General features: G+C 42.3%; 1 protein-coding gene across 1 annotated transcript in view; it reads right to left on the minus strand.

Annotated features, from left to right (window-relative positions):
- Positions 1–19,055, minus strand: part of LOC112222240 (plexin-D1-like) — a 118,275-nt gene that overhangs the window by 53,084 nt on the left and 46,136 nt on the right. The window contains exons 13-14 of the mRNA XM_042304015.1: positions 9,039–9,184; positions 1,995–2,100 (exon numbers count right to left, since the gene is read on the minus strand). Of these exons, the coding sequence (XP_042159949.1) occupies positions 1,995–2,100; positions 9,039–9,184 (252 nt within the window). The remainder of the gene's footprint in view (positions 1–1,994; positions 2,101–9,038; positions 9,185–19,055) is intronic.

Here is a 19,055-nt window from a genome sequence, read left to right on the forward strand (position 1 = left end):
AAGAGACAGACTACGAGCAAAGAAATACTGAAAATAAATAAGTAGGAGGAAGAAAATGTAAAGACAGGTCAGGGAGTAAGGAGAGTAAAAAGGAGGAAGGAAGAGAGAATGAGAGTGAGAGAGAGAGAATGAGAGGGAGAGAGAGACAGAGCGAATGAGAGGGAGAGAAAAAGAGCAAGAGAGAGACAGAGAGAATGAGAGGGAGAGAGAGACAGAGCGAATGAGAGGGAGAGAAAAAGAGCAAGAGAGAGACAGAGAGAGAAAAAGAGAGCAAGAGAGAGACAGAGAGAATGAGAGGGAGAGAGAGACAGAGAGAATGAGAGGGAGAGAAAAAGAGCAAGAGAGAGACAGAGAGAATGAGAGGGAGAGAGAGACAGAGAGAATGAGAGGGAGAGAAAAAGAGAGCAAGAGAGAGACAGAGAGAATGAGAGGGAGAGAGAGACAGAGAGAATGAGAGGGAGAGAAAAAGAGAGCAAGAGAGAGACAGAGAGAATGAGAGCGAGAGAGAGACAGAGAGAATGAGAGGGAGAGAAAAAGAGAGCAAGAGAGAGACAGAGAGAATGAGAGGGAGAGAGAGAGAGAGAATGAGAGGGAGAGAGAGACAGAGAGAATGAGAGGGAGAGAGAGACAGAGAGAATGAGAGGGAGAGAGAGACAGAGAGAATGAGAGGGAGAGAGAGAGAGAGAATGAGAGGGAGAGAGAGACAGAGAGAATGAGAGGGAGAGAAAAAGAGAGCAAGAGAGAGACAGAGAGAATGAGAGGGAGAGAGAGAGAGAGAATGAGAGGGAGAGAGAGACAGAGAGAATGAGAGGGAGAGAGAGACAGAGAGAATGAGAGGGAGAGAGAGACAGAGAGAATGAGAGGGAGAGAAAAAGAGAGCAAGAGAGAGACAGAGAGAATGAGAGGGAGAGAGAGACAGAGAGAATGAGAGTGAGAGAAAAAGAGAGCAAGAGAGAGACAGAGAGAATGAGAGGGAGAGAGAGAGAGAGAATGAGAGGGAGAGAGAGACAGAGAGAATGAGAGGGAGAGAAAAAGAGAGCAAGAGAGAGACAGAGAGAATGAGAGGGAGAGAGAGACAGAGAGAATGAGAGGGAGAGAAAAAGAGAGCAAGAGAGAGACAGAGAGAATGAGTGGGAGAGAGAGAGAGAATGAGAGGGAGAGAGAGACAGAGAGAATGAGAGGGAGAGAGAGACAGAGAGAATGAGAGGGAGAGAGAGACAGAGAGAATGAGAGGGAGAGAAAAAGAGAGCAAGAGAGAGACAGAGAGAATGAGAGGGAGAGAGAGACAGAGAGAATGAGAGTGAGAGAAAAAGAGAGCAAGAGAGAGACAGAGAGAATGAGAGGGAGAGAGAGAGAGAGAATGAGAGGGAGAGAGAGACAGAGAGAATGAGAGGGAGAGAAAAAGAGAGCAAGAGAGAGACAGAGAGAATGAGAGGGAGAGAGAGAAAGAATGAGAGGGAGAGAGAGACAGAGAGAATGAGAGGGAGAGAAAAAGAGAGCAAGAGAGAGACAGAGAGAATGAGAGGGAGAGAGAGACAGAGAGAATGAAAGGGAGAGAAAAAGAGAGCAAGAGAGAGACAGAGAGAATGAGGGAGAGAGAGAGACAGAGAGAATGAGAGGGAGAGAAAAAGAGAGCAAGAGAGAGACAGAGAGAATGAGAGGGAGAGAGAGACAGAGAGAATGAGAGGGAGAGAGAGACAGAGAATGAGAGGGAGAGAGAGACAGAGAATGAGAGGGAGAGAGAGACAGAGAGAATGAGAGGGAGAGAGAGACAGAGAGAATGAGAGGGAGAGAGAGACAGAGAGAATGAGAGGAAGAGAAAAAGAGAGCAAGAGAGAGACAGACAAAGAGAAAAAGAGAGCAAGAGAGAGACAGACAGAGAGAAAGAAAAGGGGAGTGAGGGAAAGTATGAGGGAGAGAAACAGAGAAGACAGAGTCATTAAATAGATTAAATAGAGAAAAATATAGAGGATTGACAACAGGAACACACTCACCAAGTATGAGTAGACCTCTTTGGACACCCCCATTGCATTCTGGTTCACGGTAACTCTGACGACATCATTTGTGGGATCAAAGGTCTGCCCAGTAACACACACCAGCCTGTAGATAGAACACAACATTGTGAAGACAGTGGACACGCTCAATAGGAACCATCATTAACAATCATCACCAACTCCACTGGAACATCACAGCCTGTTGGAAACTGCCTTTAAGGATGTTTCTGTGTCAACTGTGTGGATCATGATTTTTTCTTTGTCAAGAGTTTCAGGGGCATCATGAAGCACAAAAATCTGATACGATAGAAAGTCCAGTATGTGAGGATGGCTGGGGGGTGGTCCATAAGTTCGAGAATTTTTGCATTTTTCCAACACTTGAAACACATTTTTCCTGCAATCTAGCCATAATCATTATGCTTAATTCTATTTTTTAAAAATATGTATTTTTTTTCTGCATATCTAAGCATACCTTTTGAGCTGTCTGTATCCTCCTGTGGTCATAAAAAAAAATATATATATATATATATATATATGCTTCTCTAACATCTGCGTAAAAGACTGAAAGGAACATATATTCAGTACATTTAGTAATTACTTACTAATTTTGAAGCAGGACAAATCTGAGAGGGCACGTGCCCCTGTGCCCCCTCTGATGTGTTTCACAACTTTTTAAACAAAGCTAAACAGACAATAAAATAGAGATCCTTAGAGGTTTTGTAATAATGTCTATGCTCAGTACTGTACAGTGTTGACTAAACCCAGTGGAGTAATAATGTCTATGCTCAGTACTGTACAGTGTTGACTAAACCCAGTGGAGTAATAATGTCTATGCTCAGTACTGTACAGTGGTGACTAAACCCAGTGGAGTAATAATGTCTATGCTCAGTACTGTACAGTGTTGACTAAACCCAGTGGAGTAATAATGTCTATACTCAGTACTGTACAGTGGTGACTAAACCCAGTGGAGTAATAATGTCTATGCTCAGTACTGTACAGTGTTGACTAAACCCAGTGGAGTAATAATGTCTATGCTCAGTACTGTACAGTGTTGACTAAACCCAGTGGAGTAATAATGTCTATGCTCAGTACTGTACAGTGTTGACTAAACCCAGTGGAGTAATAATGTCTATGCTCAGTACTGTACAGTGGTGACTAAACCCAGTGGAGTAATAATGTCTATGCTCAGTACTGTACAGTGTTGACTAAACCCAGTGGAGTAATAATGTCTATACTCAGTACTGTACAGTGGTGACTAAACCCAGTGGAGTAATAATGTCTATACTCAGTACTGTACAGTGTTGACTAAACCCAGTGGAGTAATAATGTCTATGCTCAGTACTGTACAGTGGTGACTAAACCCAGTGGAGTAATAATGTCTATACTCAGTACTGTACAGTGTTGACTAAACCCAGTGGAGTAATAATGTCTATGCTCAGTACTGTACAGTGTTGACTAAACCCAGTGGAGTAATAATGTCTATACTCAGTACTGTACAGTGTTGACTAAACCCAGTGGAGTAATAATGTCTATGCTCAGTACTGTACAGTGTTGAACTAAGCCCAGTGGAGTAATAATGTCCCAGTGGAGTAATAATGTCTATACTCAGTACTGTACAGTGGTGACTAAACCCAGTGGAGTAATAATGTCTATGCTCAGTACTGTACAGTGTTGACTAAACCCAGTGGAGTAATAATGTCTATGCTCAGTACTGTACAGTGTTGACTAAACCCAGTGGAGTAATAATGTCTATGCTCAGTACTGTACAGTGTTGACTAAACCCAGTAGAGTAATAATGTCTATGCTCAGTACTGTACAGTGTTGACTAAACCCAGTGGAGTAATAATGTCTATGCTCAGTACTGTACAGTGGTGACTAAACCCAGTGGAGTAATAATGTCTATACTCAGTACTGTACAGTGTTGACTAAACCCAGTGGAGTAATAATGTCTATGCTCAGTACTGTACAGTGTTGACTAAACCCAGTGGAGTAATAATGTCTATGCTCAGTACTGTACAGTGTTGACTAAACCCAGTGGAGTAATAATGTCTATGCTCAGTACTGTACAGTGTTGACTAAACCCAGTGGAGTAATAATGTCTATACTCAGTACTGTACAGTGTTGACTAAACTCAGTGGAGTAATCATGTCTATGCTCAGTACTGTACAGTGTTGACTAAACCCAGTGGAGTAATAATGTCTATGCTCAGTACTGTACAGTGTTGACTGAACCCAGTGGAGTAATAATGTCTATACTCAGTACTGTACAGTGTTGACTAAACCCAGTGGAGTAATAATGTCTATGCTCAGTACTGTACAGTGTTGACTAAACCCAGTGGAGTAATAATGTCTATGCTCAGTACTGTACAGTGTTGACTAAACCCAGTAGAGTAATAATGTCTATGCTCAGTACTGTACAGTGTTGACTAAACCCAGTGGAGTAATAATGTCTATGCTCAGTACTGTACAGTGTTGACTAAACCCAGTGGAGTAATAATGTCTATGCTCAGTACTGTACAGTGTTGACTAAACCCAGTGGAGTAATAATGTCTATGCTCAGTACTGTACAGTGTTGACTAAACCCAGTAGAGTAATAATGTCTATGCTCAGTACTGTACAGTGTTGACTAAACCCAGTGGAGTAATAATGTCTATGCTCAGTACTGTACAGTGGTGACTAAACCCAGTGGAGTAATAATGTCTATACTCAGTACTGTACAGTGTTGACTAAACCCAGTGGAGTAATAATGTCTATGCTCAGTACTGTACAGTGTTGACTAAACCCAGTGGAGTAATAATGTCTATACTCAGTACTGTACAGTGTTGACTAAACTCAGTGGAGTAATCATGTCTATGCTCAGTACTGTACAGTGTTGACTAAACCCAGTGGAGTAATAATGTCTATACTCAGTACTGTACAGTGGTGACTAAACCCAGTGGAGGGGGACTTCAAAGCCCCCTGTTCCAGATGCAGTTAACCACAGAGGGGATCAACGAGCTGACTGGATGTTTGTTTTATCACCTCATAGCTGTAATCAAGCCTCATGTCATCATACAGTATTGGGACCAGAGGGAAGCAGTAGGATTAATCATACAGTGATGGCGCACAGAGAACATTTTGGAAGGCCTGTATGTGCTGTGTCTCTATGTGCTTTGGCCCTGCCAGTCAGAGGAGTTGGCTAAAGCAGACAATACAGACCTGGGACCAGGCTATGATCTAATGACTCCCCACAGAAATAAACAAAGGGTGAATCATGACCCCCCCTACCTCAACCCCACATGGTTCAAAGCCCATCCCTCCACCATCCTCTTGTTGGGCACATGGGGGCAGTATATTTAGTCAGGTGGCAGGTCCTATAGTGGTCCTGGTTACCTGGCAACCCAAACAGGGGTCTAGTCGCTGACTAACAGGAAGCTAAATCCTCTGAAGAGGGTCTAAACCTTTTATAAATGTGAGGCAGGTACCACAGAGAAAGGGCAGAACCAGAAATGGGGCCGGGGACAAGGCTGGGTATGGCACGGTATGGCTGGGTATGGCTGGGTTGGGCTGAAGGACTGGTTCTGATGAGGATCCCTGAGCTCATAAAGATGGATCAAGTTGATAAATATGAAATCTAACTAATGAAGTCCATCCAAGTCTGTATTATTACAGTAGACACTGTAGCTGTGTCAAAGGTGACTGGTGTTGTTGATGCAGTCTAATCCCGTGCAGAGCCCACCCTGTCTCTGTAAAAACCAGCCACCAAGCCAGGCTGTAAGGCAGTAGGACAGCCAGGCAGTAAGGCATCTAGGCAGTGAAGCAGTAAGGCAGCCAGGCAGTAATTCAGTAAGGCAGCCAGCCAGTAAGGCAGCCAGGCTGTAAGGCAGCCAGCAAGTAAGGCAGCCAGGCTGTAAGGCAGCCAGCCAGTAAGGCAGCCAGGCTGTAAGGCAGCCAGCCAGTAAGGCAGCCAGGCTGTAAGACACAGCACTGACTGACCCTCGTACTACATTCCTTCACCGCCAAGAAAGGAAATATTTTAGCTTCCAGTGGGGGATGTTTTGACTCCATGGGCAATGTCTCTGGATATTTACCCAGAGAGAGGGACCAGGATAATCAGCAACTGAGCCTGGTGAAGACGGTGTGTGTGTGTGTGTGTGCGTGCGTGCGTGCGTGTGTGCGTGCATGCGATAGAGAGAGAGAGAGAGAGAGAGAGAGAGAGAGAGAGAGAGAGAGAGAAGCCAACCAGGACGCAAAAGAGACATGAAAGAGTGATGAAGGATTGGGTAGAAAGTAGGCAGCTTGAACTTCTACTCTTAAACCAAGAGACGTGTCCAGAGTGGGTCATCTAAATGTACTACACTTAATGAGGTGCCCCTACCTAACCCACATTATTAATGAACACGTTCTGACTTCAACTCTCTCTCTCCAGAGCAGCACAAGTACCTCTGGCTCACAGCTCTGAACCCTTGACCTCTCAGCACACGAACGGACACCTGTCTCAACAGCCATGGCCGCAGCGAGGTCACCGGTGTGTGTGTGTCTATTCAGTGAGTGAATCTGCTGTCAGACACACTGACATGTTTTGATTTGTCAGCACCACTCCCTCCAAGGAGGAAACATTTAGCAGTCATAACAACCAGCTCAGGGAATCAATGAAGGACGAGCAAGCAGGATGAGGTCATACTGGGTGTGAAATCTGATTCGCTGAGTTTGGAGCGATCTGGAGCGTGTGTGTGTTTGGGAGAGTGTGTGAGACGTATGTAGTAATAGTAATAATTCATAACACAGAACACAGACAACAATCAAAGCTATATACAGTGTCGTCAGATCCGGATGACAGTAGAACTGAATTAACAGAGGTTATTTTCTGAACAGCTCAGTCTTTAGCTGTTCCTTAAACAAGCCCAGAGACTCTGCAGCCCTGACAGTGACTGGAAGTGCGTTCCGCAGACGAGGAGACACACAACTGAAAGCCCTGCCACCCATAGTTTTTTGTCTTTTATTTTATTTTTATTTATTTTACCTTTATTTAACCAGGTAGGCAAGTTGAGAACAAGTTCTCATTTACAATTGCGACCTGGCCAAGATAAAGCAAAGCAGTTCGACAGATACAACGACACAGAGTTACACATGGAGTAAAACAAACATACAGTCAATAATACAGTATAAACAAGTCTATATACAATGTGAGCAAATGAGGTGAGAAGGGAGGTAAAGGCAAAAAAGGCCATGGTGGCAAAGTAAATACAATATAGCAAGTAAAACACTGGAATGGTAGTTTTGCAATGGAATAATGTGCAAAGTAGAAATATAAATAATGGATAGCAGCTAGCTAGCTGTGAGATCCGGGTATGAATGTCCAGAGAGCAGTCGAAATCCAGGGACATGGAGAGAAAAATTGGTCCGGTATGTTCCGTTCTGAGCCGTGCTGCGCCGTACAGAACTGGCGATAGATTCGAGCTAAAGGATAGCTGATGACTACAAACCGTGGTTAGCTGAATACTAACGATTTGCCAGTAAAGAAGCTAACTAGCTTCTGAACTAGCTTCTGGTTAGCTTCTGGATTAGCTTCTGGCTAGTTTCAGGCTAGCTTCTTGGAGGATTACAGATTTGAGGTAAATAATACTTTTTTATAAATATAAATTGGTGAGGCGGGTTGCAGGAGAGTGTTTTGAAGATGAGTTGATGGAAAATAAAAATAAAATGTATGTGAAAAAAGTTGTAAATATATATATATACAGGACACAACAAGACCTGGAGGAGTGAAGGGTGCGTGTGGGGCAGGAGGGTAGCATGAGATCAGACAGGTACTTGGGTCCAGAGTTGTGAATAGCTTGGTAGGTGTGATCCAGGATTTTAAAGTCAAAGCATAGGCTCATGGGGAGCCAGTGGAGGCTGAACAGCGCTGGCGTGATGTGCTCACGGGGGAGGTGTGGGTGAGGACACATGCAGCACAGTTCTGGACATATTGTAGCCTGTTTAGACACCTAGCAGATGTGCCAACAAAAAGGGCATTACAATAGTCCAGACAGGAGGAGATAAAGGTGTGGATGAGTCACTCAGCTGCAGGCTGTGACAGCATAAGACTTAACCTGGCAATGTTCTGAAGATGAAAAGATTTGGTCACACTTTTGATGTGGGCCTCAAACAAGAGCTTGAGTAGTGACAGGTAAGACCTGCGGGTTACCCCACAACGGGTCTGTATTCTAATACAGCCTGATTGGCTCCAGTGGAGAGGGACCAGATAAACATTTCCATCCATGGAACATTATGGAAATTGGTATGGAAGTTTTTATGTGGTTCTAGAGTTACGGTGTTTCCATGGAATACTATGTGCAGGGTTTAACCCAGGGTTCTGCTGTATCCTTGGTGATAATGTTGTGGTCTTGAATTATCTCCTTTATGTGAATGGAACGGTTGAAAGCGAATAGTAATGTTCTATAAAGGCGTTCTATATTTAAGCAATAAGGTACGGTATTTTTTTATTTCACCTTTATTTAACCAGGTAGGCAAGTTGAGAACAAGTTCTCATTTACAATTGCGACCTGGCCAAGCAGTTCGACACATACAACAACACAGAGTTACACATGGAGTAAAACAAACATACAGTCAAAATACAGTAGAAAAATAAGTCTATATACGATGTGAGCAAATGAGGTGAGATAAGGGAGGTTAAGGCAAAAAAATATATATACCATGGCTATGGGCTGTTCTTAGGCACGACGCATTGCAGAGCTCCTGGACACAGCCCTTAACCGTGGTATAGTGGCCATATACCACACCCCCCCGTGCCTTGTTGCTATTATAAACTGGTTACCAAATTAGAGCAGTAAAAATACATGTTTTGTCATACCTATGGTATACGGTCTGATATACCACGGCTGTCAGCCAATCAGCATTCAGGGCTCGAACCACCCAGTTTATAATATGATTCAAAACAATTAACAACATTTTTTGTTTGTGAACTTCTGACACCTGTGCACAAAGTCACTGAATGACTGAATAAATGAATGCATGTATCAACCAATTAATGAATGAATCAATCAATCATAAGAAAGGTACTTACTGTACAGAGACGGTGTATCGGTAAGGCAGGATTTTACATGGAACCATCCCGATGGAGACCTTCACCACATCAGCCCTGCGGCCCATGTTCCTGCCCTGCACCGTGAGCAGGGTGCCCCCCTCCAACGGTCCACTCAGGGGGGAGATCTGTGGGCAAAGAGAGAGAAGGAAAGAGGGATAAGTGCCTGCATATATTCCTCTTGAGCTCAAGATTTAGATATAATTGATAGAGACACATTCCCTCCACTCAGTTTGGGGTCAGGTTTTATATAGAGGGCTCTTCAGTCAGTACCTCTCTGAGCTACAGGCCTGTATCTGTATGTGTACTCTGAAACCTGAGTAGTTCTTCCAGGACTCAAGTGAGACTGAGAGCGAGAGAGCTACAGTATAAAGAGAGTCAGAGAGGAGTGGTACATCGTCAAGGAGAAGGTAGCCTAGTGGTTAAGAGCATTGGGCGAGTAATCGAAATGTTTGAATCCCTGAGCAGACTCCGTAAAAAATCTGTCGATGTCCCCTTGAACAAGGTATTTAACCCTAACTGCTCCTGTAAATTGCTCTGTATAAGAGCATCTGCTAAATTACTCAAATGTAACGTGAGAGAACAATAAGCAGGAAAGACGGAGAGGTAGATGGAAGGGAGTGGGAGTGGTACAGATATTGAGCTGTTAGAGTGAATAGGGGGAAGAGAGAGATCAACAGGGGAGAATATGAAGATGGGGAAGAGAGGGATCAACAGGGGAGAATATGAAGACAGGGAAGAGAGGGATCAACAGGGGAGAATATGAAGACGGGGAAGAGAGGGATCAACAGGGGAGAATATGGAGACGGGGAAGAGAGGGATCAACAGGGGAGAATATGAAGACGGGGAAGAGAGGGATCAACAGGGGAGAATATGAAGACGGGGAAGAGAGGGATCAACAGGGGAGAATATGAAGATGGGGAAGAGAGGGATCAACAGGGGAGAATATGAAGACAGGGAAGAGAGGGATCAACAGGGGAGAATATGAATACGGGGAAGACAGAGATCAACAGGGGAGAATATGGAGACAGGGAAGAGAGGGATCAACAGGGGAGAATATGAAGATGGGGAAGACAGAGATCAACAGGGGAGAATATGGAGACAGGGAAGAGAGGGATCAACAGGGGAGAATATGGAGACTGGGAAGAGAGGGATCAACAGGGGAGAATATGAAGATGGGGAAGAGAGAGATCAACAGGGGAGAATATGAAGACAGGGAAGAGAGAGATCAACAGGGGAGAATATGAAGACGGGGAAGAGAGAGATCAACAGGGGAGAATATGAAGATGGGGAAGAGAGAGATCAACAGGGGAGAATATGAAGACGGGGAAGAGAGAGATCAACAGGGGAGAATATGAAGACAGGGAAGAGAGAGATCAACAGGGGAGAATATGAAGACAGGGAAGAGAGAGCTCAACAGGGGAGAATATGAAGATGGGGAAGAGAGAGATCAACAGGGGAGAATATGAAGACAGGGAAGAGAGAGATCAACAGGGGAGAATATGAAGACGGGAAGAGAGAGATCAACAGGGGAGAATATGAAGACAGGGAAGAGAGAGCTCAACAGGGGAGAATATGAAGATGGGGAAGAGAGAGATCAACAGGGGAGAATATGAAGACAGGGGAAGAGAGAGATCAACAGGGGAGAATATGAAGACAGGGAAGAGAGGGATCAACAGGGGAGAATATGAAGACGGGGAAGAGAGGGATCAACAGGGGAGAATATGAAGACAGGGAAGAGAGAGATCAACAGGGGAGAATATGAAGATGGGGAAGAGAGGGTAGTGAGGGTGAGAGAGAGAGCAAATCTACAGCGAGGGAGCCAGCCTATACTCCCATTCCTCCAGTAGCCTATTGTCCCTACAGTATTTGAAATTCCTTTGTCATATTATGATCAGAAGCATGCTCTCACACATCATTTCAACCTTGACCTTGCTTCTCCCAGTGTTCCTCTAAGGAGCCATGCAGAGAGAGTATTTATCCAATCACCACAGAAACACAACCACAGAGATAGCTATCTCTGACTCCCAGGCAAAAGCAGTCTACCATCAACTCCCAGTGTAGCGTAGCTAGCTAGTTTAGAAAATCCTACCATGGAGACACAAAGAGGAGGTTGCTCCTATGGGCTGATCTGAGGTCAGCCCCCCCCCCACTCATGTTCAAGACTAGACTTGGGGGTGGAAAAACTGGTCATAGATCATTGTCTAAGGGCAACCTCTAGAGGCTCCAGGGGTTCCTGTCATCTTGGCATCATGCCTCGCAGAGTGACCATTTCCCCGGCTGTCCTGAGGTCGCTGTGACCCCTCCGTGGGTTATTAGCCTGGCTCGAGCTAGCTGCAGATCTATCACACATAAAAACTGTGCTTCCACTTGATCTGGGTGAGAGGGGAGGGGGTGGGTCTACATTAAGAAAAGTATTCATAAGTATTCATGTGATTGACAGCTGAGATACACAAACATTGTGCTTCCAAGCTAAAGTGAGAAATAAGGACATAGTGTGTAACTTACACTTATATTACCATATAAAAGCAAACAGTTATAAATTCACCAAGAACTCAGATCCGCAGCCAACGTGAGTAGAACATTTAAAAGTGTTAATCCTCGCAAGGCTGCCGGCCTAGACGGGTCCTCAGAGCATGCGCAGACCAGCTGGCTGGTATGTTTACGGACATATTAAGTCAATCTCTATGCCAGTCTGCTGTTCCCACATGCTTCAAGAGGGCCACCATTGTTCCTGTTCCCAAGAAAGCTAAGGTAACTGAGCTAAACGACTACCGCCCCGTAGCACTCACTTCCGTCATCATGAAGTGCTTTGAGAGACTAGTCAAGGATCATATCACCTCCACCCTACCTGACACCCTAGACCCATTCCAATTTGCTTACCGCCCCAATAGGTCAACAGACGACGCAATCGCAATCACACTGCACACTGCCCTAACCCATCTGGACAAGAGGCATACCTATGTAAGAATGCTGTTCATTCACTACAGCTCAGCATTTAACACCATAGTACCCTCCAAACTCGTCATGAAGCTTGAGACCCTGGGACTCGACCCCGCCCTGTGCAACTGGGTCCTGGACTTTCTGACAGGCCGCCCCCAGGTGGTGAGGGTAGGAAACAACATCTCCACCCCGCTGATCCTCAACACTAGGGCACCACAAGGGTACGTTCTCAGCCCTCTACTGTACTCCCTGTTCACCCATGACTGCATGGCCATGCACGCCTCCAACTCAATCATCAAGTTTGCAGACGACACTACAGTGGTAGTCTTGATTACCAACAACAACGAGACAGCCTATAGGGAGGAGGTAAGGGCCCTCGGAGTGTGGTGTCAGGAAAATAACCTCACACTCAACGTCAACAAAACAAAGGAGATGATTGTGGACTTCAGGAAACAGCAGAGGGAGAACTCCTCTATCCACATTGACGGGACAGTAGTGGAGAAGGTGGAAAGTTTCAAGTTCCTCTGCGTACACATCATGGACAAACTGAAATGGTCCACCCACACAGACAGCATGGTGAAGAAGGCGCAACAGCGCCTCTTCAACCTCAGAAGGCTGAAGAAATTTGGCTTGTCACCAAAAAGACTCACAAACTTTTAGATGCACAATCGAGAGCATCCTGTCGGGCTGTGTCACCGCCTGGTATGGCAACTGCTCCGCCTACAACCGCAAGGCTCTCCAGAGGGTAGTGTGGTCTGCCCAATGCATCACCGGGGGCAAACTGCCTGCTCTCCAGGACACCTACACCACCCGATGTCACAGGAAGGCCAAAAAGATCATCAAGGACAACAACCACCTGAGCCACTGCCTGTTCACCCCACTATCATCCAGAAGGCGAGGTCAGTACAGGTGCATCAAAGCTGGGACCGAGAGACTAAAAAACAGCTTCTATCTCAAGGCCATCAGACTGTTAAACAGCCATCACTAACATTGAGTGGCTGATGTCAACATACTGACTCAAACCTCTAGCCACTTTAATAATTAAATATTGGATATAATAAATGTATCACTAGTCACTTTAAACAATGCCACTTTATATACTGTTTACATACCCTACATTACTCATCTCATATATATATATACTGTACTCTATACCATCTACTACATCTTGCCTATGCCGTTCGGCCATCGCTCATCCATATATTTATATGTACATATTCTTATTCATTCCTTCACACTTGTGTGTATAAGGTAGTTGTTGTGAAATTGTTAGATTACTTGTTAGATATTACAGCATGGTCGGAACTAGAAGCACAAGCATTTCGCTACACTTGCATTAACATCTGCTAACCATGTGTATGTGACCAATAAAATTTGATTTGATTTGATTTGTATAAGACCAACAGGGTGATTGATGTAAGTGTTTGGTAACACAAAGTTTTTGACCTTCAACTAGCTTATCCCAAAATGAGTCACATTTTTAAGCCTTTAGATTAAATTGTGACACACACATACACACACAAATGCACACACCTCCAAGCTCTCCTTGGTAGGTACAGTAATTATCACCATGTATCTGGGACATCTCTCTCGCTCTGGTGTTAACGGGTGTTATCATGTCTGGTGTTAGCGATAGCGTTAGCTGCCATGCTGCTCATTTACACCCGTCACTCCTCTGTGAATGAGTCATGATGAGGGGAGCAAAGTACAGTACAATAACATCAGGAGATTTCCTGATCTCAAAACGCATTTAACAATAAAGGATCTCTAAAGACCTCTACAATGCTCCAGATAATCTTGACAGGAATTTATGAATTGGTTGGGCTCTTGTGGAGATACACTGATCATTTGGCTAAAGATCCTTCAAGGATCCTGCCTCCAGATTTCTATCATGGTCAGGTGTTCAGGTCATACCGTAAACATCAACATTATTGGTTCAAACCCACTGTTTGAGACCATACTGTGTACCGTTGCAGTCCATCTTAACTACTCTTCGCAGATTGATCCTCGCAGACAACTGCCTTTATTACCTACAGTATTACAAACATAGAACACATTACTGTATTTTACTGGCTTGTCTATCCACATAACATATACTTCATATTACTGTTTATGCTCAAAGAATATGCTAGAATGACTGATTTCCCAACTGTAAGCTGACTAAATAAAAATGTGGCACAGAAAGGGAAACATTACAGGAGCAGCCCATACAATCTTTAGACATAGTCACTGTGGTGGACAGAGTAACAGTAAACCGTTGGTGATACTGTGGTAGAACAGATACTCCCCCATAAGACTGAGAACTCTGACTGTAACTCCAACTAACTCCTGGTGAGACTGTCTGGGAAAACATGGCTGCCAAAGCATTGCATCACGCTCCCAGTCTCCCACAACCACAGCTCCAGTTTACTGTCTTACAACCACCTCCCCTGAGGGAGCTGTTTCAGTGTGTGTGTGTTACATTGGGCTGCCCATGAATAGAGGATTTCAACACTTTTAACCTCAGTCATCTAAGCGGGATACACACACACAGACGGACACTCTCACACAACAAACCATGAGTCATGACACTGACACAATGGCTGATACAGAGAGTCACGCAGGGACACTGAGTGGGCTGACAGAGTGAACAATGCTAACTTCTACTGGCATTGGAATCCGGGGGGGGACGGTGGGTGTTCTGCCAGTCAATGGGATGACAACCCCATTTGGGATGGGGTGGATTAGCGGGTGGAATAGTGGAGAACAATTGGAGGTTTACTTAGTAGCAATGCAAATATCGACACTCAATATGGACACTCAAACACTATGGTACTTTTTAATGGTAAGTTTACAAACATATATTATGATATATAGAATTGAGACTTGAATCTCATTATGGTAAATGGTGAAATAAGTATAGCTAGTTCTAATTGTAATGGCTTAGCAGATAATAAGAAAAGACGATCAGTATTTACCTGGCTAAAAGAGAAGGAATATAATACCTATTGTTTACAGGAAACTCATTCAAAATTTTAGATAAAGTTGTGTGGAAAAAGGACTGGGGGGTGGGGGAGAGTGAAATATACCTCTCCCATGGACAAAGAAACTCAAAAGGGGCCATGAAATTAATTAACAATAATTTTGATCTGAATGTGCACATTGTCCAAACAGATCTGCAAGGTAGATGATTTAAAATGTATTATTGGACCATAAACAGATATGGGTCATTAACCTATATGGTCCAAATAATGATGGTCATCGCTTCTTTGAAAATGTATATAATAATTTATCAAACCTACAAACAATACAATACTCTATTATTATGGTAGGAGATTATAATATTGTATTAAATACTTCAATTGGCCGAGAAGGAAATCTCACTACATAAGATCACCCTCAAGCACTTAAGGAAATCACGAATGTCATGGATATATTGCAACTAGTGGATATATGAAGGCTTAAATATCCGGACCTAGTGAGATATACATGGCGGAGGCTCAATCAAGCTAATCATCTTGATTACTTTCTTATGTCATTCTCGCTGGCACCAAAAGTTTAAAAAGTGTTGATAAGGGACAATGCGGTTGGACCCCAAATAATTGGCATATATATTGCTCTTACAGAATTTCCACATGGGTGAGTATATTGGAAATTTTATCAAAGCCTATTGGATGGTAATTTGTTTTTAACTAGGACAGTAAACAGTAAACAGTAAACATAGATATCAATAAAAACTGTACCATAGAGGCACAGAATAAGTTAGAGGTAAAACAAAAAGAAATGGAGTGTTAGATATGATAAAAAATAAAGTGAACTGGATGGAATATGTAGAGAAATTAACAAAATTATTTTTTAATCTTCAACATAGAAATGCTACCAAGAATAATTTATTGAAACTTGTTGCAAAAGATGGAGTCACCCATGATTCCCCAAATGATATTTTGAAAGAGGAAGCAAAGTACTTTAAGCAGATGTTTTAATTTCAGTCTCCTCCATCTCAACTAACTGAAGTAAATGTTATGATTTAAAAAAATATTAATAATGTAAAATTAACAGCTGTACAGAAAGACTCATTTGAAGGGCAAATTACAGAGGAGGAAGTTCTTGATGCAATTAAAGCATGTAAGTCCGGGAAAACTCCAGGGCTGGATGGCATACCCGTGGAAGTATACCAAAACGTTTTTTGATACAGTCAGAGGACCGTTATTAGCATGTTTAACCACTCCTATAAAAATGGTAGATTATCAGATACTCAACTAGGTCTGATTTCATTATTACTGAAACAGGATCCAAGTGGTAAATATAAAGATTGAGTCCAAAAACAATTGGAGACCCCTTAAAAATGCATAGCACATTGGATGAAAAGGTTATTGTAGGATATTATTCATCCTAATCAGACAGGTTTTTTACATGGACGATACATTGGATACAATATCAGGCCAGTACTGGAAACAATGGAACACAATTGAAAAACTGGGAAACTAGGCCTGGTATTCAAAGCTGACTATGAAAAGGCTTTTGATAAAGTACAACTGGAATTTATATACAAATGCCTGGAATATTTCAATTTTGGAAAATCTCTTATACAATGGGTTAAAGTTATACATTGTAACTCCAGGTGTAAAATAGTAAATAATGGCTACTTCTCAGAAAGTATTAAACTGTCAAGAGGAGTTAAACAAGGTTGTCCACTATCGGCATATCTATTTACTATGGCCATTGAAATGTTAGCAATTAAAATCAGATCCAACAATAATATCAAGGGGCTAGAAATCTAGGGGTTAAAAATAAAGGTGCCATTGTACGCTGATGATTAATGTTTTCTTTTAAATCCACTATTTAGATCCTTCCACAGCCTCATAGAGGATCTGGATACTTTTTCTAACCTCTTTGATTGCAATCAAATTATGATAAGTGTACTATATTACGTATTGGATCACTGAAAAAATACAACTTTTCATTACCGTGTAGTTTAGCAATTAAATAGTTTAACGGTGATGTGGACATACAGTACTCGGTATATATATCCCGAAATAAATAAATAATCTAACTGCAATACATTTTCATAGAAAGTTAGCAAAAATAGATAGAAATAATACCTCTCTATTGTGGAAAAATCACCCTGATGAACGCTTTAGTCATATCCCAGTTTACCTATTTGCTTATGGTCTTGTCTATAACCAGCGACCTGTTTTTTTAAATATATGAGCCAAAAATGTTCCATTTTATTTGGAACGGCAAGCTAGACAAAATTAAACAGGCCAATTTATATAATGAATATGAGTTCGGAGGGCAGAAATGATGAAATATTAAAGCATTTGACATCTCACTAAAGGCATCAGTCATACACAATTTATACTTAAATCCAAACTGGTTCTCTAGCAGATTAGTATGAATGACTCACCCAATGTTCAAGAATGGCATTTTTCCCATTATTCACATTACAAGCTCTCACTTTAGGTTATTTGAAAAATAATAAAATATCGCTATTTTTAAAACAAGCCATAGAAAGTTGGTTGCAATTTCAGTTTAATCCACCAGAAAATACAGAACAAATAATACAACAAATTACAAATAAAAAAATGATTAAGTATAATCTTTGTAAATAATATAAAAAAATAGGACTAGTGGAGTTATGTCACACACGCAGCTAACAAAATTATATGGAAATGTCTGCTCTACTCAAAATTACAACCAACTTATTGCAGTATTACCGAAAAATGGAAGAGGCAAGTGAAAGGGGGAAAAAGTAAGGAACTGTTGGCCCTGCATTAAAGACCAAAATTGGGATAGGGGGCAGCATTTTAACTTTTGGATGAATAGCGTGCCCAGCCTCCTACTCTGTCACAGATGCTAATGTATGCAGATTATTATTAGTATTGGATAGAAAACACTCTGACATTTCTAAAACTGTTTGAATGATGTCTGTGAGTATAACATAACTCATATGTCAGGTGAAAACCTGAGAAAAATCCAACCAGGAAGTGGGACATCTGAGGTTTGTAGTTTTTCAAAGCTTGGCCTACCGAATACACAGTGGGATATGGATAAAGTTGGACTTCCTACGGCTTCCACTAGATGTCAGCCGTCTTTAGAGACTTGAATGAGGCTTCTACTATAAAGGAGGGGCTCATGAGACCTGTTTGAGTCAGTGGTCTGGCAGAGTGTCTCAGGCTCGTGATGCGCGCTCCCGACAGAGTTATCTCTCGTTCCAGTGCTTTTCTTCATACATAGGAATTCTCCAGTTGGAACATTATTGATGTTTTATGTTAAAAACATCCTAACGATTGATTCCATACATCGTTTGACTTGTTTCTACGACCTGTAACGGAACTTTTCAAGTTTTTGTCTGGACGAAGTGCTCGCGCCACATGAAGATGAATTAGTGGGCTGAACACGCTAACAACAAGTGGATATTTGGACATAAATGATGGACTTTATGGAACTTTATGGAACAAATAAGTCATTTATTGTCGAACTGGGATTCCTGGGAGTGCCTTCTGATGAAGAACATCAAAGGTAAGTGAATATTTTTGGTGTTATTTCTAACTTCTGTTGATTCCAAAATGGCAGATATTTCTCTGGCTGTATTGGGCTCTGAGCACCGTTCTCAGATTATGCTTTTTCCGAAAAGTTTTTTTGAAATCTGACACAGCGGTTGCATTAAGGAGAAGTCTGTCTTTAATTCTGTGAATAACAGTTGTATCTTTTATCAATGTTTATTATGAGTATTTCTGCAAAATCACCGGATGTTATGGAATCAAAACATTACTGCACGTAAGGCGCCAATGTAAACTGAGATTTTTGGATATAAGTATGCACATTATCGAACAAAACATACATGTATTGTGTAACATGATGTCCTATGAGTGTCATTTGATGATCATCAAAGGTTAGTGATTAATTTGATCTATATTTCTGCTTTTTGTGACTCCTATCTTCGGCTGGAAAAATGGCTGTGTGTTTTTTAGACTTGGCTGTGACCTAACATAATCATATGTTGTGCTTTCGCTGTAAAGCATTTGTGAAATCGGACATGATGAGTAGATTAACAAGATGTTTATCTTTCATTTG

The sequence above is a fragment of the Oncorhynchus tshawytscha genome, linkage group LG22 (genome assembly GCF_018296145.1).
Source record: "Oncorhynchus tshawytscha isolate Ot180627B linkage group LG22, Otsh_v2.0, whole genome shotgun sequence".
Lineage (NCBI taxonomy): Eukaryota > Metazoa > Chordata > Actinopteri > Salmoniformes > Salmonidae > Oncorhynchus > Oncorhynchus tshawytscha.